This window comes from Oncorhynchus mykiss, chromosome 26 (genome assembly GCF_057628025.1).
Source record: "Oncorhynchus mykiss isolate SJ-2025 chromosome 26, ASM5762802v1, whole genome shotgun sequence".
NCBI classification, from domain to species: Eukaryota; Metazoa; Chordata; class Actinopteri; order Salmoniformes; family Salmonidae; genus Oncorhynchus; species Oncorhynchus mykiss.
In genome coordinates this window covers 42,606,561-42,627,749 of record NC_143047.1, presented here as the reverse complement: position 1 = coordinate 42,627,749, position 21,189 = coordinate 42,606,561, and the positions used below count along the sequence as shown (strand labels likewise).

At 49.0% G+C, this 21,189-nt stretch overlaps 1 protein-coding gene across 2 annotated transcripts in view; it reads right to left on the bottom strand.

Annotated features, from left to right (window-relative positions):
• tmod2 (tropomodulin 2) overlaps window positions 1-19,182 on the bottom strand; it is a 52,719-nt gene extending 33,537 nt beyond the window's left edge. The window contains exons 1-3 of one of the 2 annotated variants that reach the window (XM_090223158.1): window positions 18,955-19,182; window positions 1,963-2,176; window positions 664-820 (exon numbers count right to left, since the gene is read on the bottom strand). In XM_090223158.1, coding sequence (XP_090079284.1) covers window positions 664-820; window positions 1,963-2,088 — 283 coding nt within the window. In that variant the 5' untranslated portion in view covers window positions 2,089-2,176; window positions 18,955-19,182. The remainder of the gene's footprint in view (window positions 1-663; window positions 821-1,962; window positions 2,177-18,954) is intronic. The other variant, XM_090223157.1, reaches the window with a different exon arrangement.
• Between the last annotated feature and the right edge of the window lie 2,007 nt (window positions 19,183-21,189).

Here is a 21,189-nt window from a genome sequence, read left to right as displayed (position 1 = left end):
TCTCTTTAAGAGCCGAGTGATACGCTACAATGTATATTTGTAGCAAACAGAGTAAATGAGAGCCACAAGCGCACAGCCACCGCTTCCTCCTCCTCATGTCTCGGTGCAGTAGGCCGCATCGGTTATATTTCAGATGACGTCAGGCATTTTGGAGTAGAATATCATTCTCTCCCCCCCCCCCAGGGTAGCATGCCCCCAGCCCACCCCCCCAGCTACTTTCGCCACAGCTCCTGAGAAAAATCATAGTGGAAACACTGCACACGGTCTGAACATACACCAGGTGCCCCCTACCTTTCCTCTCTCCAGAAAAAGACACAACATCATCTCTGTCTTTATACTCCAGGGCCTCCTACCTTTCCTCTCTCCAGAGAAAGACACCACATCATCTCTGTCTTTATACTCCAGGGCCTCCTACCTTTCCTCTCTCCAGAGAAAGACACAACATCATCTCTGTCTTTATACTCCAGGGCCTCCTACCTTTCCTCTCTCCAGAGAAAGACACCACAGCATCTCTGTCCTTATACTCCAGGGCCTCCTACCTTTCCTCTCTCCAGAGAAAGACACCACATCATCTCTGTCTTTATACTCCAGGGCCTCCTACCTTTCCTCTCTCCAGAGAAAGACACCACATCATCTCTGTCTTTATACTCCAGGGCCTCCTACCTTTCCTCTCTCCAGAGAAAGACACCACATCATCTCTGTCTTTATACTCCAGGGCCTCCTTCTCCAGAAAACTGAGTAGTTTCTCTCTGCTGTAGGGGCCGGTGGCTGCTTTCACTGTGTGGTCCTTCTGACGCATCGACGCTGGCAGCAACGCATTCTGGGGGGGGGGGGGGGGGGGGGAGACACAGAGGGGTGGATACATGGGTTTATTGACTGATTGATCAATTGGTAATTGGTGAATTCATGTGCCATGTTTAAAAACACTAGGGCTGTATTCGGTGCCGTGTTGTGTTGAGTGGAGTTCCTATGGTTGCCTAGTTAGTGGACTCATCTCCTTCATGTTGTGTATAAGTGAAAGACAAGAAGAATGTTTAAGATGTTCTCTACTTGAGATGTAACAACACATTGGCCTCGTCCCAATACTTCTGTTGAGGTGTATTGTGTAATATCACAAATAAATGGCTGTTGTACCTCACACTCTGGCCCTTGAAAAGTAAAATTAACCTCACTGGAGTCCTGGAGGGGTTTGACTACAACCTCCTCCTCCACTCTGCTGCGCCTCCTCCTCCTCTACTCTGCCTCCTCCTCCTCCTCTACTCTGCTGCACGAACTCCTCCTCCTCCTCTACTCTGCTGCGCCTCCTCCTCCTCTACTCTGCCTCCTCCTCCTCCTCTACTCTGCTGCACGAACTCCTCCTCCTCCTCTACTCTGCTGCGCCTCCTCCTCCTCTACTCTGCCTCCTCCTCCTCCTCTACTCTGCTGCACGAACTCCTCCTCCTCCTCTACTCTGCTGCGCCTCCTCCTCCTCCTCCTCTACTCTGCTGCGCCTCCTCTACTCTGATGCGCCTCCTCCTCTACTACTCTGCTGCGCCTCCTCCTCTGCTGCGCCTCCTCCTCCTCTACTACGCCTCCTCCTCTACTACGCCTCCTCCTCTACTACTCTGCTGCGCCTCCTCCTCTACGACGCCTCCTCCTCTACTACTCTGCTGCACCTCCTCCTCTACTACCCCTCCTCTACGACGCCTCCTCCTCTACTACTCTGCTGCGCCTCCTCCTCTACTCTGCGTGCAAATCAACATAGAAACGCTTGGCAGACTGCATGCAGAATCAACACACACACACACACACACACACACACACACACACTCTCTCTCTCTCTCCCTTAGATTTCCCAACATTGAGAGTTGAGGATTGCGAGAGTTGAGTTGGGAGGTTAAAAGTTGATAAGAATGAGATGTCTGTCTGGCGAACAAGGAAGACACAGAAACAGACTGAGACCTCCCCCCCGCCCCTCCATACCTCTGGGTCCATCTCCTCCAGGGCAGTCTCCAGTTGTTTGAGTTCCTGCTCTGACAGGTTGTTAAGGATCTCATCCTCGTCAATCTCCTTGTACTTCTCCAGGTCTTTCTTAAACGACAATGCCATGTTCTCTCTCTGCTACACCAACCGCAGACCAGGGTGTCTGTCTGTGTCCCTCTGGGTCCAAGTGTCACGCCTAGGGGCAGGTAATCTGCTAGAGAGCCAGACAGACAGAGAGGCAGGCAGGCAGGCAGACAGAGAGGCAGGCAGGCAGACAGACAGAGAGAGAGAGAGAGACAGAGAGGATGATAACATGTGAGTTAGTGGGATCAAAGTAGGTGATGTAATTAAAGCCAGTCAGACAGCGTCTGTCCTCCGGTCTTAAACATCACATAAACTGGGTGGTTCCAGTCCTGGATGCTGATTGTCTGAAAGCTGTGGTATATCAGACCGTATACCACGGGTACGACAAACAAATAGCTTTTTACCTTTCTAATGATGTTGATAACCAGTTTATAATAATAATAATAATAATAATAATAATAAGGCACTTCTGGGATGTGTGTTATATGGCCAATATCGGTGCGTTGGACTAGTAACCGAAAGGTTGCTGGATCGAATCCCCGAGCTGACAAGGTAAAAATCTGTTCTGCCCCGGAACAAGGCAGTTAACCTGCTGTTCCCCGGTAGGCCGTCACTGAAAATACGAATTTGTTCTTAACTGACTTTCCTAGCTAAGTAAATGTTAAATAAAACTAATCATCAAGCCCTTGACTAGTTGAATCAGGTATGTTTGTCTGGGACAACAACGTGCTGCTGGAGGCACAGGAGGACTGGAGTTGGGAAACACGGGTGTCAACTAAAGTTGAGTGGAGTTCAATCTTCCACGACCTCGGCACAGCGGCCATTTTATTCTTAATGCAGTCTGGGTGGAGCTGTGTGGTTTAGAGGGAACATTGTTCTCTCTCTCTGTTCTGGTCTGTTCTCTCTCTCCCACATCGTTCTCTATCTCTGTTCTGTTCTCTCTCCCACATCGTTCTCTCTCTCTGTTCTGTTCTCTCTCCCACATCGTTCTCTGTCTCTGTTCTGTTCTCTCTCCCACATCGTTCTCCCTCTCTCTGTTCTGGTCTGTTCTCTCTCTATTCTCTCTCCCTGTTCTGGTCTGTTCCCTCTCCCACATCATTCTCTCTCTCTGTTCTGGTCTGTTCTGGTCTCTCTCCCTGTTTTGGTCTGTTCTCTCTCTCTGTTTTGGTCTGTTCTCTCAAGAATCAGAGGTTTACTGTCCACTCCTCCAATAAGGAATCAAACACCACACTAACACAGCAACAGCCTGGAATAAAGTACCACAGTGTGTGAGTCATAATACCCAGAAAACCTAGCGGTCAAACAGGGAAATGGTTCCAGACGTTTTTCCACCATTCATTTTTCCCCGTAGGGGATTTTTTTAGAAACACGTAAAATAAGGTCTGTGTTTTGTGTCGGCTTCCCCCGGGGTGATGTTTTGTGTCGGCTTCCCCCGGGGTGATGTTTTGTGTCGGCTTCCCCCGGGGTGATGTTTTGTGTCGGCTTCCCCCGGGGTGATGTTTTGTGTCGGCTTCCCCCGGGGTGATGTTTTGTGTCGGCTTCCCCCGGGGTGATGGTTTGTGTCGGCTTCCCCCGGGGTGATGTTTTGTGTCGGCTTCCCCCGGGGTGATGGTTTGTGTCGGCTTCCCCTGGGGTGATGGTTTGATTACCATGTAAATCTCTCTCAGACAAAGTGACATATATATTGGCCTCCCAAAAATGAAATGCTAATTAGCTGCTAATGTGGCTATCATAAAGAACTACAAATACCATGATGATCTGGACCAGACTGACGAATCGAGGCAAAGGTAGGAATCCCGGGATTTAACTATCTAAATGTATTCATGAATAAACTGTCTACATTTCTTTCAAATGGACAATTCTGTGAACCGTCTTGTGAAAGTTTTAAATTGACACAATACCTGTTAGTAAAGATGTCAGCTAGAGATGACCTGCAGGAGCATGCTGGGATTTGTAGTTTTGCACGATGTCTACTTTAATACTAATTAGCAATTCAGAATTGGAGAGTAAACAGAGTCGAACATATTGATAAAAGACACTTTTTAAATGAATTGCAGAAAAACAATTGGAAACATTTCCCTGTCTGACCGTTAGGTTTTATGGGTATTATCCCACCTCCACTGTGGTGCTCTATAGCCGGGGGTTAACAGGGGAATAACAGGCTCACTCTGCCCTAACGGAAAGTAAATGAGAGCAGATGAAATGTCAGCATTCATGATGATCGTAATGTTGATCACATCCATCGCTGGCTATTGATGATGCAAATCGGGTTCTGAAGACGGGGATAAGGCGGGTCACGTCCGAGTCCAGTCCACAGCCTGATAACACCAGACCAGGTAGGACTCCCTCCTGAATAAGTATTAGGCAATGTAGTCTATTCTAATAGGCTATGGGCCGTGTTTAAATCTAGCGTAGGCCTAACTAAGCCCTGAACCAGGAGTTAAATATCCATGATGGTAAAAGCCAACTAACTGCAAAGTTTATCTGTGGGATAACAACACGTGTTTCAGTCCCCTGTTGGAAAGGCCGCCAGCTTTCAAGGTCTAGAAAAACCCTTTCTGACAGAAAACGTTCTGACATTGTAGAGCCAAATCCACAACACAGACACACCCATCAGTATCTAAACCACCTGACTGTTAACCTCTGAGTTCCATTAGCTGAGACTGGAAGACAGAGTGGCCAGCGAGGTCTGACTGGAGACCACGGACTTGTAGACTAATCTACACACACGTCATTCTCTTACCACAATGTCAACTCAGCTCTTACGTCATCTATATACTTTCTGTGTGTGGTCAACACCACCTTCACAGGTTATAAAACCCATACTAATGGCTGTTCTTCTGTCTCCTCCAGGACCCTCCAGGTGATTAGGTGGAGTAGACAGTCCAGACAGGAGTAATGGAGCATGGAAGGGAGGTAATGGTGGTAATGGTCTGGGAGGATCCATTAGTAGAGTCTGATTGATTCCATTCTCCGAGCTCTACTAATCATCCTAGACAACAGTAGATAACACCACCACAACACACTACAACCAGCCTCTCTAGTTATAGATGTAGAGTACACAGAGCCAATAACACCACCACAACATACTACAACCAGCCTCTCTAGATATAGATGTAGAGTACACAGAGCCAATAACACCACCACAACATACTACAACCAGCCTCTCTAGATATAGATGTAGAGTACACAGAGCCAATAACACCACCACAACATACTACAACCAGCCTCTCTAGATATAGATGTAGAGTACACAGAGCCAATAACACCACCACAACACACTACAACCAGCCTCTCTAGTTATAGATGTACAGTACACAGAGCCAATAACACCACCACAACATACTACAACCAGCCTCTCTAGTTATAGATGTACAGTACACAGAGCCAACAACACCACCACAACATACTACAACCAGCCTCTCTAGATATAGATGTAGAGTACACAGAGCCAATAACACCACCACAACATACTACAACCAGCCTCTCTAGATATAGATGTAGAGTACACAGAGCCAATAACACCACCACAACATACTACAACCAGCCTCTCTAGATATAGATGTAGAGTACACAGAGCCAATAACACCACCACAACACACTACAACCAGCCTCTCTAGATATAGATGTAGAGTACACAGAGCCAATAACACCACCACAACATACTACAACCAGCCTCTCTAGATATAGATGTAGAGTACACAGAGCCAATAACACCACCACAACACACTACAACCAGCCTCTCTAGATATAGATGTACAGTACACAGAGCCAATAACACCACCACAACATACTACAACCAGCCTCTCTAGATATAGATGTAGAGTACACAGAGCCAATAACACCACCACAACATACTACAACCAGCCTCTCTAGATATAGATGTAGAGTACACAGAGCCAATAACACCACCACAACATACTACAACCAGCCTCTCTAGATATAGATGTAGAGTACACAGAGCCAATAACACCACCACAACATACTACAACCAGCCTCTCTAGATATAGATGTAGAGTACACAGAGCCAATAACACCACCACAACATACTACAACCAGCCTCTCTAGATATAGATGTAGAGTACACAGAGCCAATAACACCACCACAACATACTACAACCAGCCTCTCTAGTTATAGATGTAGAGTACACAGAGCCAATAACACCACCACAACACACTACAACCAGCCTCTCTAGATATAGATGTACAGTACACAGAGCCAATAACACCACCACAACATACTACAACCAGCCTCTCTAGATATAGATGTAGAGTACACAGAGCCAATAACACCACCACAACATACTACAACCAGCCTCTCTAGTTATAGATGTACAGTACACACACTGTTACATTCTCCAGTTTCTGTGTTTTGGGTTTGTTTGTGTACACCCCCCCCACCACATACACACACCACTATTAATTAGGGCCGATTTCAACTTTTCAGAACAATCGGTAATCAGTATTTTTGGAGGCCGATTATGGCTGATTATATTGCAATCCACGAGGAGACTGCATGGCAGGCTGACCACCTGTTACACGAGTGCAGGCAGCAAGGAGCCATGGTAAGTTGCTAGCTAGCATTAAACTTATCTTATAAAAAAAAAACAAATCAATCTTAACATAATCACTGGTTAACTACACATGGTTGATGATATTACTAGTTTAACTAGCTTGTCCTGCGTTGCATATAATCAATGCGGTGCCTGAAACTGTGTCCCTTCTCTTGCGTTCTGTGCAAGCAGAGTCAGGGTATATGCAGCAGAGTCAGGGTATATGCAGCAGAGTCAGGGTATATGCAGCAGAGTCAGGGTATATACAGCAGAGTCAGGGTATATGCAGCAGAGTCAGGGTATACGTAGCAGAGTCAGGGTATATGCAGCAGAGTCAGGGTATATGCAGCAGAGTCAGGGTATATGTAGCAGAGTCAGGGTATATGCAGCAGAGTCAGGGTATATGCAGCAGAGTCAGGGTATATACAGCAGAGTCAGGGTATACGTAGCAGAGTCAGGGTATATGCAGCAGAGTCAGGGTATATACAGCAGAGTCAGGGTATATACAGCAGAGTCAGGGTATATGCAGCAGAGTCAGGGTATATGCAGCAGAGTCAGGGTATATGCAGCAGAGTCAGGGTATATGTAGCAGAGTCAGGGTATATGTAGCAGAGTCAGGGTATATGCAGCAGAGTCAGGGTATACGCAGCAGAGTCAGGGTATACGCAGCAGAGTCAGGGTATATACAGCAGAGTCAGGGTATATGTAGCAGAGTCAGGGTATATGCAGCAGAGTCGGGGTATATGCAGCAGAGTCAGGGTATATGTAGCAGAGTCAGGGTATATGTAGCAGAGTCAGGGTATATGCAGCAGAGTCAGGGTATATGTAGCAGAGTCAGGGTATATGCAGCAGAGTCAGGGTATACGCAGCAGAGTCAGGGTATACGCAGCAGAGTCGGGGTATACGCAGCAGAGTCGGGGTATACGCAGCAGAGTCGGGGTATACGCAGCAGAGTCAGGGTATACGTAGCAGAGTCAGGGTATATGCAGCAGAGTCAGGGTATATACAGCAGAGTCAGGGTATATACAGCAGAGTCAGGGTATATGCAGCAGAGTCAGGGTATATGCAGCAGAGTCAGGGTATATGCAGCAGAGTCAGGGTATATGCAGCAGAGTCAGGGTATATGTAGCAGAGTCAGGGTATATACAGCAGAGTCAGGGTATATACAGCAGAGTCAGGGTATATACAGCAGAGTCAGGGTATATACAGCAGAGTCAGGGTATATGCAGCAGAGTCAGGGTATATGCAGCAGAGTCAGGGTATATACAGCAGAGTCAGGGTATATACAGCAGAGTCAGGGTATATACAGCAGAGTCAGGGTATATGCAGCAGAGTCAGGGTATATACAGCAGAGTCAGGGTATATGCAGCAGAGTCAGGGTATATACAGCAGAGTCAGGGTATATACAGCAGAGTCAGGGTATATGTAGCAGAGTCAGGGTATATGCAGCAGAGTCAGGGTATATGCAGCAGAGTCAGGGTATATGCAGCAGAGTCAGGGTATATGCAGCAGAGTCAGGGTATATACAGCAGAGTCAGGGTATATACAGCAGAGTCAGGGTATATGCAGCAGAGTCAGGGTATATGCAGCAGAGTCAGGGTATATGCAGCAGAGTCAGGGTATATACAGCAGAGTCAGGGTATATACAGCAGAGTCAGGGTATATGCAGCAGAGTCAGGGTATATGCAGCAGAGTCAGGGTATATACAGCAGAGTCAGGGTATATGCAGCAGAGTCAGGGTATATGCAGCAGAGTCAGGGTATACGCAGCAGAGTCGGGGTATATGCAGCAGAGTCAGGGTATATGTAGCAGAGTCAGGGTATATGCAGCAGAGTCAGGGTATACGTAGCAGAGTCAGGGTATACGCAGCAGAGTCAGGGTATACGCAGCAGAGTCGGGGTATATGCAGCAGAGTCTGGGTATATGCAGCAGTTTGGGCCGCCTGGCTCGTTGTGAACTGTGTGAAGACCATTTCTTCCTAACAAAGGCTGTAATTAATTTGCCAGAATTGTACATAATTATGACATAACATTGAAGGTTTTGCAATGTAACAGCAATATTTAGACTTAGGGGTGCCACACGTTAGATAAAATATGGAACGGTTCCGTATTTCACTGAAAGAATAAAACGCTTTATTTTCTAAATTATAGTTTTCAGATTTGACCATATTAATGACCGAAGGCTCGTATTTCTGTGTGTTATTATGTTATAATTAAGTCTATGATTTGATAGAGCAGTCTGACTGAGCGATAGTAGGCAGCAGCAGGCTCGTAAGCATTCATTCAAACAGCACTTTCCTCCGTTTGCCAGCAGCTTTTCGCAAGCACATCGCTGTTTATGACTTCAAGCCTATCAACTCCCGAGATTAGGCTGGCAATACTATAGTGCCTATAAGAACATCCAATAGTCAAAGGTTAATGAAATCGAAATGGTATAGAGAGAAATAGTCCTATAATTCCTATAATAACTACAACCTAAAACTTCTTACCTGGGAATATTGAAGACTCATGTTAAAAGGAACCACCAGCTTTCATATGTTCTCATGTTCTGAGCAAGGAACTGAAACGTTAGCTTTCTTACATGGCACATATTGCACTTTTACTTTCTTCTCCAACACTTTGTTTTTGCATTATTTAAACCAAATTGAACTTTTTTCATTATTTATTTGAGACTAAATTGATTTTATTTATGTATTATATTAAGTTAAAATAAGTGTTCATTCAGTATTGTTGTAATTGTCATTAGTACAAATATATATATATATAAATTGTCCGATTAATCGGTATCGGCTTTTTTTGGTCCTCCAATAATCAGTATCGGCATTGGAAAATCATAATCATTCGATCTCTACACAGTAGTTCTTCAGCGAGAGAGAGAGACAGAGAGAGAGAGAGAGAGATGTTGAGTAATGTTAAAGTTGAGAGTTGAGCAGGAAATGGAGAATGGGTTATTACATTACAACACAACCCCAGGGACAGAGAGAGAGTTCTGTACTTCGAACATCCTCCACCTATAGGACGTTGTCAATGAAACATCACAATGCAGTGCAGAGTGTTCCATTCGGCTGCTGGGGGGGTCAAGGAAACCATCAGCTCCACTAAAACAACAGCGTGTCAGGGAACGTTAAAGAAATGGTAACTATTTGGTTGTAATATCATCACGTCCTGAAGGGCACAGTCACAAGTACACATTTATCTCTATCATTATAGAGTTATACAGCAAGGGACTGTTTTATGATCAGTAAACATCAGTTGATCATGTATTTCCAGATACGTGAAGGGTAAGGGTTAGGGTTAGGGTTAGGGTTAGGGTAAGGGTTAGGGTTAGGGTAAGGGTAAGGGTAAGGGTTAGGGTTAGGGTTAGGGTAAGGGTTAGGGTTAGGGTTAGGGTCTGGCCACCATTAATTGGATATTTGAGTGATATAAAATAAAAGTATGAGAGGTTAAGGTTCATGTCCCACCCTCCCTGGGCTCTACGTGTCCCACCCTCCCTGGGCTCTACGTGTCCCAAACCTCCCTGGGCTCTACGTGTCCCACCCTCCCTGGGCTCTACGTGTCCCAAACCTCCCTGGGCTCTACGTGTCCCACCCTCCCTGGGCTCTACGTGTCCCAAACCTCCCTGGGCTCTACGTGTCCCAAACCTCCCTGGGCTCTACGTGTCCCACCCTCCGCGGGCTCTACGTGTCCCAAACCTCCCTGGGCTCTACGTGTCCCACCCTCCGCGGGCTCTACGTGTCCCACCCTCCCTGGGCTCTACGTGTCCCACCCTCCGCGGGCTCTACGTGTCCCACCCTCCGCGGGCTCTACCATGTCCCACCCTCCGCGGGCTCTACCATGTCCCACCCTCCGCGGGCTCTACCATGTCCCACCCTCCGCGGGCTCTACCATGTCCCACCCTCCGCGGGCTCTACCATGTCCCACCCTCCGCGGGCTCTACCTGTCCCACCCTCCGCGGGCTCTACGTGTCCCAACCTCCGCGGGCTCTACGTGTCCCACCCTCCGCGGGCTCTACCATGTCCCAACCTCCGCGGGCTCTACCATGTCCCACCCTCCGCGGGCTCTACCATGTCCCACCCTCCGCGGGCTCTACCATGTCCCACCCTCCGCGGGCTCTACCATGTCCCACCCTCCGCGGGCTCTACCATGTCCCACCCTCCGCGGGCTCTACCATGTCCCACCCTCCGCGGGCTCTACCATGTCCCACCCTCCGCGGGCTCTACCATGTCCCACCCTCCGCGGGCTCTACCATGTCCCACCCTCCGCGGGCTCTACCATGTCCCACCCTCCGCGGGCTCTACCATGTCCCACCCTCCGCGGGCTCTACCATGTCCCACCCTCCGCGGGCTCTACCATGTCCCACCCTCCGCGGGCTCTACCATGTCCCACCCTCCGCGGGCTCTACCATGTCCCACCCTCCGCGGGCTCTACCATGTCCCACCCTCCGCGGGCTCTACCATGTCCCAACCTCCGCGGGCTCTACGTGTCCCTCCCTCCGTGGGCTCTACATGTCAAGCAGAAGGACGCATAATGATTACTTTGCCAGCTACCGGTAGAAACTACGTGTTAGGTAGAACTAATGTACTTTTTTCTCAGGGCGACATAGCTCGGCCTACCTAGCAACATTAGCTAACAGTATCCCCTTTTCAACGTTGTTTTTCCAGAGTGTTTCATCGCTGCTGATGTAACGGATGTGAAACGGCTCGCTTAGTTAGCGGTGTTGTGCGCTAAATAGCATTTCCAATCGGTGACGTCACTTGCTCTGAGACCTTGAAGTAGTGGTTCCCCTTGCTCTGCAAGGGCCGCGGCTTTTGTGGAGCGATGGGTAACGATGCTTCGTGGGTGACTGTTGTTGATGTGTGCAGAGGGTCCCTGGTTCGCGCTCGGGTATGGGCGAGGGGACGGTCTAAAGTTATACTGTTACACTGACAGACTGCCCGATGGACCACGTCAAATTGGATCGCTAGCTAACAACAGATCACGTCGATACGGCTCGACGACAAGCTGTCAGGGGATCAACTCGATGGCTATATCGAGTGTCACTATATCGAGTGTCACTTTGATTTGCTTGTCATATCAATGGTGGTGGTGACAGTAGTCCGACTGACAACTTTACCAAGACGACAACTTGCCGATGTCCAGCTCTTTCCAAACACCTAATCTCTAATGAAGCTAGCTAAATGACACGTTTGCTTAGCTAGCTAACTGACACGTTTGCTTAGATAGCTAAATGACACGTTTGCTTAGCTAGCTAAATTACACGTTTGCTTAGCTAGCTCTAAATGTGTACTTGTGACTGTGCTCTTCAGGACGTGATGATATTACAACCAAATAGTTGGAACATTTATTTAACAATTCCTTGGAAACGGCACGTTGTTGTCAATGGTTTTAGCAGAGCTGGTTCTTGACCCCAGCAGACTAATTGAACGGTCTGCACCGAATTGTGTTTTTGATAACGACCTTTACTATCCGAGGGGTGATAAACTAACCTCTCATATCTCTCCTTATCATCTCTCCCTATCATCTCTCCCATATCTCTCCTCCTCATCATCTCTATCATATCTCTCCTTTACTATCCTAGGGGTGATAAACTAACCTCTCATCTCTCCTCCTCATCTTTCCTTTACTATCCTAGGGGATAAACTAACCTCTCATATCTCTCCTCCTCATCTCTCCTCATCATCTCTCCTTTACTATCCTAGGGGATAAACTAACCTCTCATATCTCTCCTCCTCATCTCTCCTTTACTATCCTAGGGGTGATAAACTAACCTCTCATATCTCTCCTCCTCATCTCTCCTCATCATCTCTCCTTTACTATCCTAGGGGTGATATATGAGAGGTTAGTTTCTCTCCTCATCATCTCTCCCATATCCCCTCATATCTCTCCTATATTCCCTCATATCTCTCCTTATCATCTCTCCCATATCTCTCCTCCTCATCTCTCCCATATCCCCTCATATCTCTCCTCCTCATCTCTCCCATATCCCCTCATATATATCCTTATCATCTCTCCCATATCCCCTCATATCTCTCCTCATCTCTCCCATATCTCTCCTTATCATCTCTCCCATATTCCCTCATATCTCTCCTTATTATCTCTCCTTATCCCCTCATATCTCTCCTTATCATCTCTCCCATATATCTCCTTATCAGCTCTCCCATATCCCCTCATATCTCTCCTTATCATCTCCCATATCCCCTCATATCTCTCCCATATCCCCTCATATCTCTCCTTATCATCTCTCCCATCTCTCTCCATATCATCTCTCCCATATCCCCTCATATCTCTCCTCCTCATCTCTCCCATATCCCCTCATATCTCTCCTCCTCATCTCTCCCATACCTCTCCTTATCATCTCTCCCATATCCCCTCATATCTCTCCTCCAATCCCTCCCTCCATCCTGCTCTCTTCTCTGTTCTCTTCTTTCCCTCCCTCCTCCGTCCTGCTCTTCTCTGTTCTCTTCTTTCCCTCCCTCCTCCGTCCTGCTCTCTTCTCTGTTCTCCTCTCTGCTCTGCTGGTGTGGGACACCCTCCTCCGTCCTGCTCTCTTCTCTGTTCTCCTCTCTGCTCTGCTGGTGTGGGACACTCCCTTCTAGAGTGGCTGGGGAAAGGCAGAGCCTGATGAAAAACAGATGGAGCAGAGGTGAGAGGCAAGGAGGAAGAGAGAGAGAGTGAGGTAAAGAGGGAGGAATGGAAGGATGAGATGCTGACAGGGAAGTCACTGCGGTGGTAAAACAACAAACATTAAATGAAACGTGGATTGAGGGAGGTGGGGTTGGAGGAGGTACAAAGTGGTACTTTAAAAAAGCCGCAGCTTGCCCTGTCTGCCTCTCTCTCTCTCCTACGTCTCCCTCTACCCCTCCTCGTCTGTCTGCCTCTCTCCTACGTCTCCCTCTACCCCTCCTCGTCTGTCTGCCTCTCTCTCCTACGTCTCCCTCTACCCCTCCTCGTCTGTCTGCCTCTCACTCTCCTACGTCTCCCTCTATCCCCAGTCTGCAGGCTCTACACACTATCCCCTCACTACCCACAGTCTGCAGGCTCTACACACTATCCCCTCACTACCCACAGTCTGCAGGCTCTACACACTATCCCCTCACTACCCCCAGTCTGCAGGCTCTACACACTATCCCCTCACTACCCACAGTCTGCAGGCTCTACACACTATCCCCTCATTACCCACAGTCTGCAGGCTCTACACACTATCCCCTCACTACCCACAGTCTGTAGGCTCTACACACTATCCCCTCACTACCCACAGTCTGCAGGCTCTACACACTATCCCCTCACTACCCACAGTCTGCAGGCTCTACACACTATCCCCTCACTACCCCAGTCTGCAGGCTCTACACACTATCCCCTCACTACCCCCAGTCTGCAGGCTCTACACACTATCCCCTCACTACCCACAGTCTGCAGGCTCTACACACTATCCCCTCACTACCCACAGTCTGCAGGCTCTACACACTATCCCCTCACTACCCACAGTCTGCAGGCTCTACACACTATCCCCTCACTACCCCCAGTCTGCAGGCTCTACACACTATCCCCTCACTACCCCCAGTCTGCAGGCTCTACACACTATCCCCTCACTACCCACAGTCTGCAGGCTCTACACACTATCCCCTCACTACCCACAGTCTGTAGGCTCTACACACTATCCCCTCACTACCCACAGTCTGCAGACTCTACACACTATCCCCTCACTACCCAGTCTGCAGGCTCTACACACTATCCCCTCACTACCCACAGTCTGCAGGCTCTACACACTATCCCCTCATTACCCACAGTCTGCAGGCTCTACACACTATCCCCTCACTACCCCCAGTCTGCAGGCTCTACACACTATCCCCTCATTACCCACAGTCTGCAGGCTCTACACACTATCCCCTCACTACCCACAGTCTGCAGGCTCTACACACTATCCCCTCACTACCCACAGTCTGCAGGACCTACACACTATCCCCTCACTACCCACAGTCTGCAGGCTCTACACACTATCCCCTCACTACCCACAGTCTGCAGGCTCTACACACTATCCCCTCACTACCCACAGTCTGCAGGCTCTACACACTATCCCCTCACTACCCACAGTCTGCAGGCTCTACACACTATCCCCTCACTACCCCCAGTCTGCAGGCTCTACACACTATCCCCTCACTACCCACAGTCTGCAGGCTCTACACACTATCCCCTCACTACCCACAGTCTGCAGGCTCTACACACTATCCCCTCACTACCCACAGTCTGCAGGCTCTACACACTATCCCCTCACTACCCACAGTCTGCAGGCTCTACACACTATCCCCTCACTACCCCCAGTCTGCAGGCTCTACACACTATCCCCTCACTACCCACAGTCTGTAGGCTCTACACACTATCCCCTCACTACCCCCAGTCTGCAGGCTCTACACACTATCCCCTCACTACCCACAGTCTGTAGGCTCTACACACTATCCCCTCACTACCCACAGTCTGCAGACTCTACACACTATCCCCTCACTACCCACAGTCTGCAGGCTCTACACACTATCCCCTCACTACCCACAGTCTGCAGGCTCTACACACTATCCCCTCATTACCCACAGTCTGCAGGCTCTACACACTATCCCCTCACTACCCACAGTCTGCAGGCTCTACACACTATCCCCTCACTACCCACAGTCTGCAGGCTCTACACACTATCCCCTCACTACCCACAGTCTGCAGGCTCTACACACTATCCCCTCACTACCCACAGTCTGCAGGCTCTACACACTATCCCCTCACTACCCACAGTCTGTAGGCTCTACACACTATCCCCTCACTACCCACAGTCTGCAGGCTCTACACACTATCCCCTCACTACCCACAGTCTGCAGGCTCTACACACTATCCCCTCACTACCCCCAGTCTGCAGGCTCTACACACTATCCCCTCACTACCCACAGTCTGTAGGCTCTACACACTATCCCCTCACTACCCACAGTCTGCAGGCTCTACACACACAGGCACCTTTGAGGGTTGAAGTCAAGACGCGTGACAGAAGTGTCCCCCATGACTGGGCAGCATGACAGAAGTGTCCCCCAGGACTGGGCAGCGTGACAGAAGTGTCCCCCAGGACTGGGTAGCATGACAGAAGTGTCCCCCAGGACTGGGCAGCGTGACAGAACCGTCCCCCAGGACTGGGCAGCGTGACAGAAGTGTCCCCCAGGACTGGGCAGCATGACAGAACCGTCCCCCAGGACTGGGCAGCATGACAGAACCGTCCCCCAGGACTGGGCAGCATGACAGAACCGTCCCCCAGGACTGGGCAGCATGACAGAACCGTCCCCCAGGACTGGACAGCGTGACAGAAGTTAGTGTCCTCTCCAACCTCTGCTCGGCGGCAAACAGAAACAACATGGCAGAGAATTCCCCCCACAAACACTATCTGGTGTAATAACCATTTATATAATTACACCTTCCCAACTCTAATGGTAGAAGTATGAGCATCATGCTAACAGGCTGATTTCTCCCTCTGTTGGAGCGGACAGAAGTAGAACCGGCTGAGCAGTATCAGACCTGATTATCCTGCTAACAGGCTGATATTCACACACATACAACATGCTGAGTTGGCATCTCTGAGCCTGTTAACCTTCTCTGGATCAGCTGTGGCTAACGCATTTGTTGTTGTCGTGTAGGAGACAGACAAACATGCAGGCAGGCAGGCAGGCAGACAGGCAGACAGGCAGACAGGCAGGCAGGCAGACAGGCAGGCAGACAGGCAGACAGGCAGGCAGACACACTGCCCTCACTTTTCCTCGCTTGGATGAAAGTCTGCTAAAAGGCATCTCTCTCGCTCTCTCAAGTGAACGGCACTATGACCTCTTTGTCTTTATACTGCAGACAGAACTACTGTCCCCCAGGACTGGGCGGAGTGACAGAACCGTCCCCCAGGACTGGGCGGAGTGACAGAACCGTCCCCCAGGACTGGGCGGAGTGACAGAACCGTCCCCCAGGACTGGGCGGAGTGACAGAACCGTCCCCCAGGACTGGGCGGAGTGACAGAACCGTCCCCCAGGACTGGGCGGAGTGACAGAACTGCCCCCTACGACTGGGCGGAGTGACAGAACTGCCCCCTACGACTGGGCGGAGTGACAGAACTGCCCCCTACGACTGGGCGGAGTGACAGAACTGTCCCCTACGACTGGGCGGAGTGACAGAACTGTCCCCCAGGACTGGGTGGAGTGACGGAACTGCCCCCTACGACTGGGCGGAGTGACAGAACTGCCCCCTACGACTGGGCGGAGTGACAGAACTGTCCCCCAGGACTGGGTGGAGTGACGGAACTGCCCCCTACGACTGGGCGGAGTGACAGAACCGTCCCCCAGGACTGGGCAGCGTGACAGAACCGTCCCCCAGGACTGGGCGGCGTGACAGAACCGTCCCCCAGGACTGGGCGGAGTGACAGAACCGTCCCCCAGGACTGGGCGGAGTGACAGAACCGTCCCCCAGGACTGGGCAGCGTGACAGAACCGTCCCCCAGGACTGGGCAGCGTGACAGAACCGTCCCCCAGGACTGGGCGGAGTGACAGAACCGTCCCCCAGGACTGGGCAGCGTGACAGAACCGTCCCCCAGGACTGGGCAGCGTGACAGAACCGTCCCCCAGGACTGTGCGGAGTGACAGAACCGTCCCCCAGGACTGTGCGGAGTGACAGAACCGTCCCCCAGGACTGGGCGGCGTGACAGAAGCGTCCCCCAGGACTGGGCGGAGTGACAGAACCGTCCCCCAGGACTGTGCGGAGTGACAGAACCGTCCCCCAGGACTGGGCGGAGTGACAGAACCGTCCCCCAGGACTGGGCGGAGTGACAGCAACCGTCCCCCAGGACTGGGCGGAGTGACAGCAACCGTCCCCCAGGACTGGGCGGAGTGACAGAACCGTCCCCCAGGACTGGGTGGAGTGACAGAAGTTAGTGTTTTTCTCTTTAACGGTAAAGCTTAGGGTCTGGAGGGGACATGCTGATTGTCGATCTGTGCCTGTGATCAACTTCACACCTGGGCTAACTCACACGTTTCCTTATAAAGGCTTTCCTCGACGGCTTGGGCCACACCCTGCATTCAGAACAAAGCCGTGTTGTGACCACATAAGGGATGCTGTCTTTCAGGTGGCAGATAAGGATTTGAAGCCACTAAATAAGCACCTTTTGTGGAGGGCTGCTGAACCAGGGGTGTATCACAGGAGGCATTGTTTCTGCTGCTACTAACAATGGAAGTGCCCGCGCACACACACACACACACATCACATTTGCTATTTTTCTTTCCCTCTCTCACACACACACACACACACACACACACACGGTAAACAGTCTGAAATGCATGACAACCATGCCGATTTGAGTTGAGCAAGACCCACGTTTAACTGAGTCACCTCTGTAAAACCTTATAGTTAAGATGGGCAGCTAGCTAGCTGAGTGAATTTCAAAACGGATTGGTTTGTTGTTCTGACAACGACAGTCTATAAATGTGATTTGACAGACAGGCGCGGCCCTGTTGCGACAGGGAGGTGGCGTACTGGGGTCCACAGGTCCTCTAGCGATGCTGTAGGACCCTGATCAACAACAACAAATACTAACTTGGCAATGCCCTAAAACATACAAGCTGTAACGTTAGTAGGTAAATTAATTCACACTATCTAGCTAGTATAATAACAATATTTATTTAGTTCACCAGTTTTCTTTATCATTCTGATTCAGTAGCTACGGACTATTTCGACCAAATAAATGATGATTTGTCTGTAAAGCTCGTGGATCACAGATAATATAACTAGGTAACTAACTGTCTGTCTGTCTGATAATATAACTAGGTAACTAACTTAGCTGATTAGCTAACTAGAGATGAGGAACAGAGCTAAGAGGGCAATGGTGACAAAGTTATTACCAAAGACACAGGAGATAAGAGGAGAGAGCAAGAAAACGTAAACTAGGGCGTATTCATTACGCCCATTCTGTTGCAAATCGTTTCCTAAACGGAAGCAAATCGAACGAATAGAAACTCCCGTCTTGTTCTGTTAAACGGTAAACAGTTTCCGTAACGAATACGTCCCTGAACTGCCTACACAGTCCAACATCATCCCATAACTAGCTGGCTAACTACAGCTATCAGTCACAGATTTATCCGCATCGGATCATTAGGTAGTTACCAAATCTGTCAACAACACACAAACACCAAGCTTGTATCACTCACTGGCAGACCGAGAAGCACGAAACGTCAGCTAACGTAGCATAGCCAGATAGCTAACTGGCTAGCGAAATAGTGAAATGGCCACACGGTTGCTGTATCTAACGTTAGATAGCGGGCAAAACGATTCACAAATGTGTAACCTCGATGGATGCTCACCTGAATCTACAGCGACTGGGCAAATTCAAATCCACACGTCTTCAGTTCACTCCAGAAGGCGCAAGCTATCAAATGACAGTAGCTAGTTACTTACTGTACTGCTCCAATGAATACGAAGGCTTCACTGCTACTCACTTTCTTTCTCACCCCAAGGGCGGTAACACAGGAAGAGAGACACTGCACACAGTACCCAATGTACGGCTGGGTCTCTAAGCTCTGAAAGCCGACTCAGCCAATAGACGGAGAGGAGATCTACCATTGAGCAATAAGCTTTCTCCATTTCTACGAGTCAGCCCACCTCTGATAAGCAAAGGACCAATCAGCAGCGGTTTCAATGTAGGACGCACGCAAAGGTATGTAGGACAAGCGGTAAGCACTGAGGTAATAATAATAAGAGTAACGTATGAAGTTGCCCTAGAAAACACTGATCTAAGGTCTGTTGTGTCTCTCCTACGTGGTTATGGTAAGGATTTGGGGAGAGTAAGCTGATCCTTTTTTTTAAAATTTATTTTACCTTTATTTAACCAGGTAGGCAAGTTGAGAACAAGTTCTCATTTACAATTGCGACCTGGCCAAGATAAAGCAAAGCAGTTCGACAGATACAACAACACAGAGTTACACATGGAGTAAAACAAACATACAGTCAATAATAAAGTATAAACAAGTCTATATACAATGTGAGCAAATGAGGTGAGAAGGGAGGTAAAGGCAAAAAAGGCCTTGGTGGCAAGGTAAATACAATATAGCAAGTAAAACACTGGAATGGTAGTTTTGCAATGGAAGAATGTGCAAAGTAGAAATAAAAATAATGGGGTGCAAAGGAGCAAAATAAATAAATAAATTAAATACAGTTGGGAAAGAGGTAGTTGATAGGGCTAAATTATATGTGGGCTATGTACAGGTGCAGTAATCTGTGAGCTGCTCTGACAGTTGGTGCTTAAAGCTAGTGAGGGAGATAAGAGTTTCCAGTTTCAGAGATTTTTGTAGTTCGTTCCAGTCATTGGCAGCAGAGAACTGGAAAGAGAGGCGGCCAAAGAAAGAATTGGTTTTGGGGGTGACTAGAGAGATATACCTGCTGGAGCGTGTGCTACAGGTGGGAGATGCTATGGTGACCAGCGAGCTGAGATAAGGGGGGACTTTACCTAGCAGGGTCTTGTAGATGACATGGAGCCAGTGGGTTTGGCGACGAGTATGAAGCGAGGGCCAGCCAACGAGAGCGTACAGGTCGCAATGGTGGGTAGTGTATGGGGCTTTGGTGACAAAACGGATTGCACTGTGATAGACTGCATCCAGTTTGTTGAGTAGGGTATTGGAGGCTATTTTGTAAATTACATCGCCAAAGTCGAGGATTGGTAGGATGGTCAGTTTTACAAGGGTATGTTTGGCAGCATGAGTGAAGGATGCTTTGTTGCGAAATAGGAAGCCAATTCTAGATTTAACTTTGGATTGGAGATGTTTGATATGGGTCTGGAAGGAGAGTTTACAGTCTAACCAGACACCTAAGTATTTGTAGTTGTCCACGTATTCTAAGTCAGAGCCGTCCAGAGTAGTGATGTTGGACAGGCGGGTAGGTGCAGGTAGTGATCGGTTGAAGAGCATGCATTTAGTTTTACTTGTATTTAAGAGCAGTTGGAGGCCACGGAAGGAGAGTTGTATGGCATTGAAGCTTGCCTGGAGGGTTGTTAACACAGTGTCCAAAGAAGGGCCGGAAGTATACAGAATGGTGTCGTCTGCGTAGAGGTGGATCAGAGACTCACCAGCAGCAAGAGCGACCTCATTGATGTATACAGAGAAGAGAGTCGGTCCAAGAATTGAACCCTGTGGCACCCCCATAGAGACTGCCAGAGGTCCGGACAACAGACCCTCAGATTTGACACACTGAACTCTATCAGAGAAGTAGTTGGTGAACCAGGCGAGGCAATCATTTGAGAAACCAAGGCTGTTGAGTCTGCCGATGAGGATGTAACCTTGAATGTCACGTAGATCGATTCATTACTCTCTTTGTATTTCTAAAGCTCTCTTACATAAACTTCTGCCATACCTAACATCATTAATACACTTTAGATGTAGGAATGACGAAACCCGGTCTCAGGGATGGCTAACTGGAGATTCCTTCAGTCTACACAGATTTGGGTAAATCATCTTTTGGTTTCTTTTGCACCCCATGTATGGAACGACTAAATCTACTAGTGCCTCTTGGACTGTTCACACTGTTGATCAGGAACCTCTTTGCTG